This window comes from Austrofundulus limnaeus, unplaced genomic scaffold, assembly GCF_001266775.1.
Source record: "Austrofundulus limnaeus strain Quisiro unplaced genomic scaffold, Austrofundulus_limnaeus-1.0 Scaffold470, whole genome shotgun sequence".
NCBI lineage: Eukaryota > Metazoa > Chordata > Actinopteri > Cyprinodontiformes > Rivulidae > Austrofundulus > Austrofundulus limnaeus.
The window spans coordinates 359,461-362,910 of NW_013952872.1; the positions used below are offsets into that span (position 1 = coordinate 359,461).

The following is a 3,450-nucleotide window of genomic DNA, read 5'->3' on the forward strand; positions in this document are numbered from 1 at the left end:
AGAGCGTTGACAGAGAGGAGAAGGTAGAAATGACTCAGCCTGGAACTGAAAATATGGATGGAGGACAACAGAGCTGCTTCATGGAAGAAGAACCTATCATCTACCCACGTCATCATTTACCCAGAATGCTTTGYGTGTAAATAAAATGGCCCTGTCCGTGTAATATATTTTTAAACTTTTAGTTTAAAAATCATAAAAACTGGACATCCTACAGTATTTTTACAGTCTTTATTTTACAGTTAAAATATATGTTTATCAAATAAAGTCTAATGTTACAACTAATCGGGGGTCCCTTGAATATTTCTGTTCAACATGACTCCTTGTCTGAAACACAAGCTTCCAGCATACAGATGACACGATGAGATTATAAATTCATCCTGTGGCTGAGAGGACAGGGGTTTTGAAATTTAATTTTTGATCTCAGAGCTGAAATATCTTAATTATCTCAACCCATGAAGTCTGAGGAGTCTGTGTAATAACTTCCTGCTCAGTTTCTGCCTCTCTGAAGCCACCGGTTTTTTTTTGTCTGTTGGTAAATATTTCAGTTGCAAAACCAGAACAGAGTCCTAAATAAAAACCACTGCGTGACTCACATCCTGCATGTCCCCTTTAGTCGATAAAAACACACACGAGAACGTTCTGCTGCCAGGACCTTCAGCTCTGCTCTGCAGCTGTCTGCAGGACGCACATCCTCCATGATGGTAGTCACATCAAATTACAGGATGGTCCTCAGTAATATGTCCTTACAGAAACACATGTGGTGCATGGGATTTAATGACAGAGCACAGTGGGGTGAGCTGTGAGAAACTCCATCAGAGATGAAGAAATGAACAGAAACAACGGTTCTGTGCAGGAGSTGAGTGCTCGCAGGATGAGAGCGGAGCTGCAGCCATCTTTGCCACACAGCTGGATGACTTCCTGGGTGGTGGGCCCGTGCAGTACCGGGAGGTACAGAACTATGAGTCCCGCACCTTTTTGGGGTACTTCAAGTCTGGAATCAAGTACCAGGTGAGAGAGAGAGACCGGAGAGATCTGGGTTAGATCCTTAATCAATTCATAATCATAAAATACGTAGTGCTTTGTTTTTTTTGTTGTTTTTTTGGGATCTGCCTGGGACAACAGATGAAATAATGACTTTTATGTTGCGAAATGTTGATTAATCTGCACTGTTCCCATAATTAGAATAAACAAATCAAATCTACAGACTTGTAAAAACTTTTACATACTATTGGTTTTTGTTACTGCCCATTAAATACATTTATAATACATTTTCATAAAATAATCAGTGGATGAACGGCTACATCTAATTAACTTTTACAACAATTTCAACATGGCTGCCACAGCCAACAGCTGTAACTCTGTCAGATTTACACATGTTGAACACAGACTCTGTGTGTCAAATCTTATTATACAACATGAAATGAAACATATCAGTTTCAACGTTTGAACAAAAATGCTACAGTTGTTATTTGTCCGGTGGGCGACATGCATCCTGTGCCTGAGTTCTGGTCGTAAGAGTCACCAGAGACAGTGAGTGACCTGCAGCTGCTGGAAGAGCTCCCACTGCTGGAAGGGGTGTGTTTAATGTTTCTGTGGGAACAGAAGATTAAAAAGTGAGACTCGGTTCAGCATCAGTCAGTTGGATCTGAAGTTTAATGATTGTTCTGTTCATGAACTTTGAGTTCAGACTTCATCAGCAATTTTAGCTCCAGGGTGTGCCAGACCAACTGATCAACTGGAACCAAGCCGACCAGTGTCTTTGATGTGTGTGTGTGTGTGTGTGTGCGCGCGTGTGTGTGTGTGTGTGTTTATAATCAACAAAGTGAGGACATTTTCTCAGTCCTCACTTTGTTTGCAGCTCTGCTGTGATTTACTAGTAAGGTGGAGGTATGGTGTGAATCAAGTTCTGGTTCAGGTTAGTGTTAACTATAGACCAGTAATGGTTAATTTTACTAGTTAGGTTTAGAGGTATGGTGTGAGTTAAGTTCTGGTTCAGGTTAGTGTTAACTATAGACCAGTAATGGTTAATTTTACTAGTTAGGTTTAGAGGTATGGTGTGAGTTAAGTTCTGGTTCAGGTTAGTGTTAGACCAGTGTTGCACTGAGAGGTGTAGTGTAGAAAAGAGAAGTCATACTCTTAAATGGCTTTACAGCAAACAAAGCTGGTTTGTTGTTGTTGTTGTTGTTGTTGTTGTTGTTGTTGTTGTTTTATCAGGCCTCACAGCAGCTCTCAAGGTGGCAGCCCTTCCATCCATCTCACTAGATCCAGCAGTCCACCAATATATATACCCACTTTAGATCCCGCCTTCAATACAACTCGGCCAATCACCTTAGCCTTTCAGAGCAGGAAAGAAAAACAAAGAGTTTGACATTCACATAAACAATGTAAACACCAACAATTATTAATCCATAATGAGATGTAAAACATTATGCAAGTAAATGTACAATTCACAAGTCAGTTTACTCATTTAATTACTGAAACTTTCTTCTTACTCTTCACCAATCATACTCCAGCTCTTATCAGCTCACTTCCTATAAAGGAACTGGTTTTGAGGCAAGCCTCCTCTTTAGCTGAAACAAGATGGCTGCCACAGAGGACACACACATGGTAACAAACATTTAATCTGTACATTGACATATTCACAATTACACACCACATTCAGAAATTAAAACCAAAAGGTTAGAGAAGAACTTGGTGCTTCTTAACAACCAGTAATGGTTAGTTTTACTAGTTAGGTTTAGAGGTATGGTGTGAATTAAATTTTGGTTCAGGTTAGAGTTAACTTTAGACCAATAAAGGTTAACTTTACTGGTTAGATTTAGAGGTATGGTGTGAGTTAAGTTCTGGTTCAGGTTAGTTTTAACTATAGACCAGTAATGGTTAATTTTACTAGTTAGATTTAGAGGTATGGTGTGAGTTAAGTTCTGGTTCAGGTTAGTTTTAACTATAGACCAGTAATGGTTAATTTTACTAGTTAGATTTAGAGGTATGGTGTGAGTTAAGTTCTGGTTCAGGTTAGTTTTAACTATAGACCAGTAATGGTTAATTTTACTAGTTAGATTTAGAGGTATGGTGTGAGTTAAGTTCTGGTTCAGGTTAGTTTTAACTATAGACCAGTAATGGTTAATTTTACTAGTTAGATTTAGAGGTATGGTGTGAGTTAAGTTCTGGTTCAGGTTAGTTTTAACTATAGACCAGTAATGGTTAATTTTACTAGTTAGATTTAGAGGTATGGTGTGAGTTAAGTTCTGGTTCAGGTTAGTGTTAACTATAGACCAGTAATGGTTAATTTTACTAGTTAGATTTAGAGGTATGATGTGAGTTAAGTTCTGGTTCAGGTTAGTGTTAACTATAGACCAGTAATGGTTAATTTTACTAGTTAGGTTTAGAGGTATGATGTGAGTTAAGTTCTGGTTCAGGTTAGTGTTAACTATAGACCAGTAATGGGTA

At 38.5% G+C, this 3,450-nt stretch overlaps 1 protein-coding gene across 2 annotated transcripts in view; it reads left to right on the forward strand.

Annotated features, from left to right (window-relative positions):
- Window positions 1-3,450, forward strand: part of scinlb (scinderin like b) — a 26,606-nt gene that overhangs the window by 3,905 nt on the left and 19,251 nt on the right. Inside the window, exon 3 of one of the 2 annotated variants that reach the window (XM_014025353.1) lies at window positions 854-1,008. In XM_014025353.1, the coding sequence (XP_013880807.1) occupies window positions 854-1,008 (155 nt within the window). Of the gene's footprint in view, window positions 1-853; window positions 1,009-2,588; window positions 2,608-3,450 lie in introns of those variants that run through there. The other variant, XM_014025354.1, reaches the window with a different exon arrangement.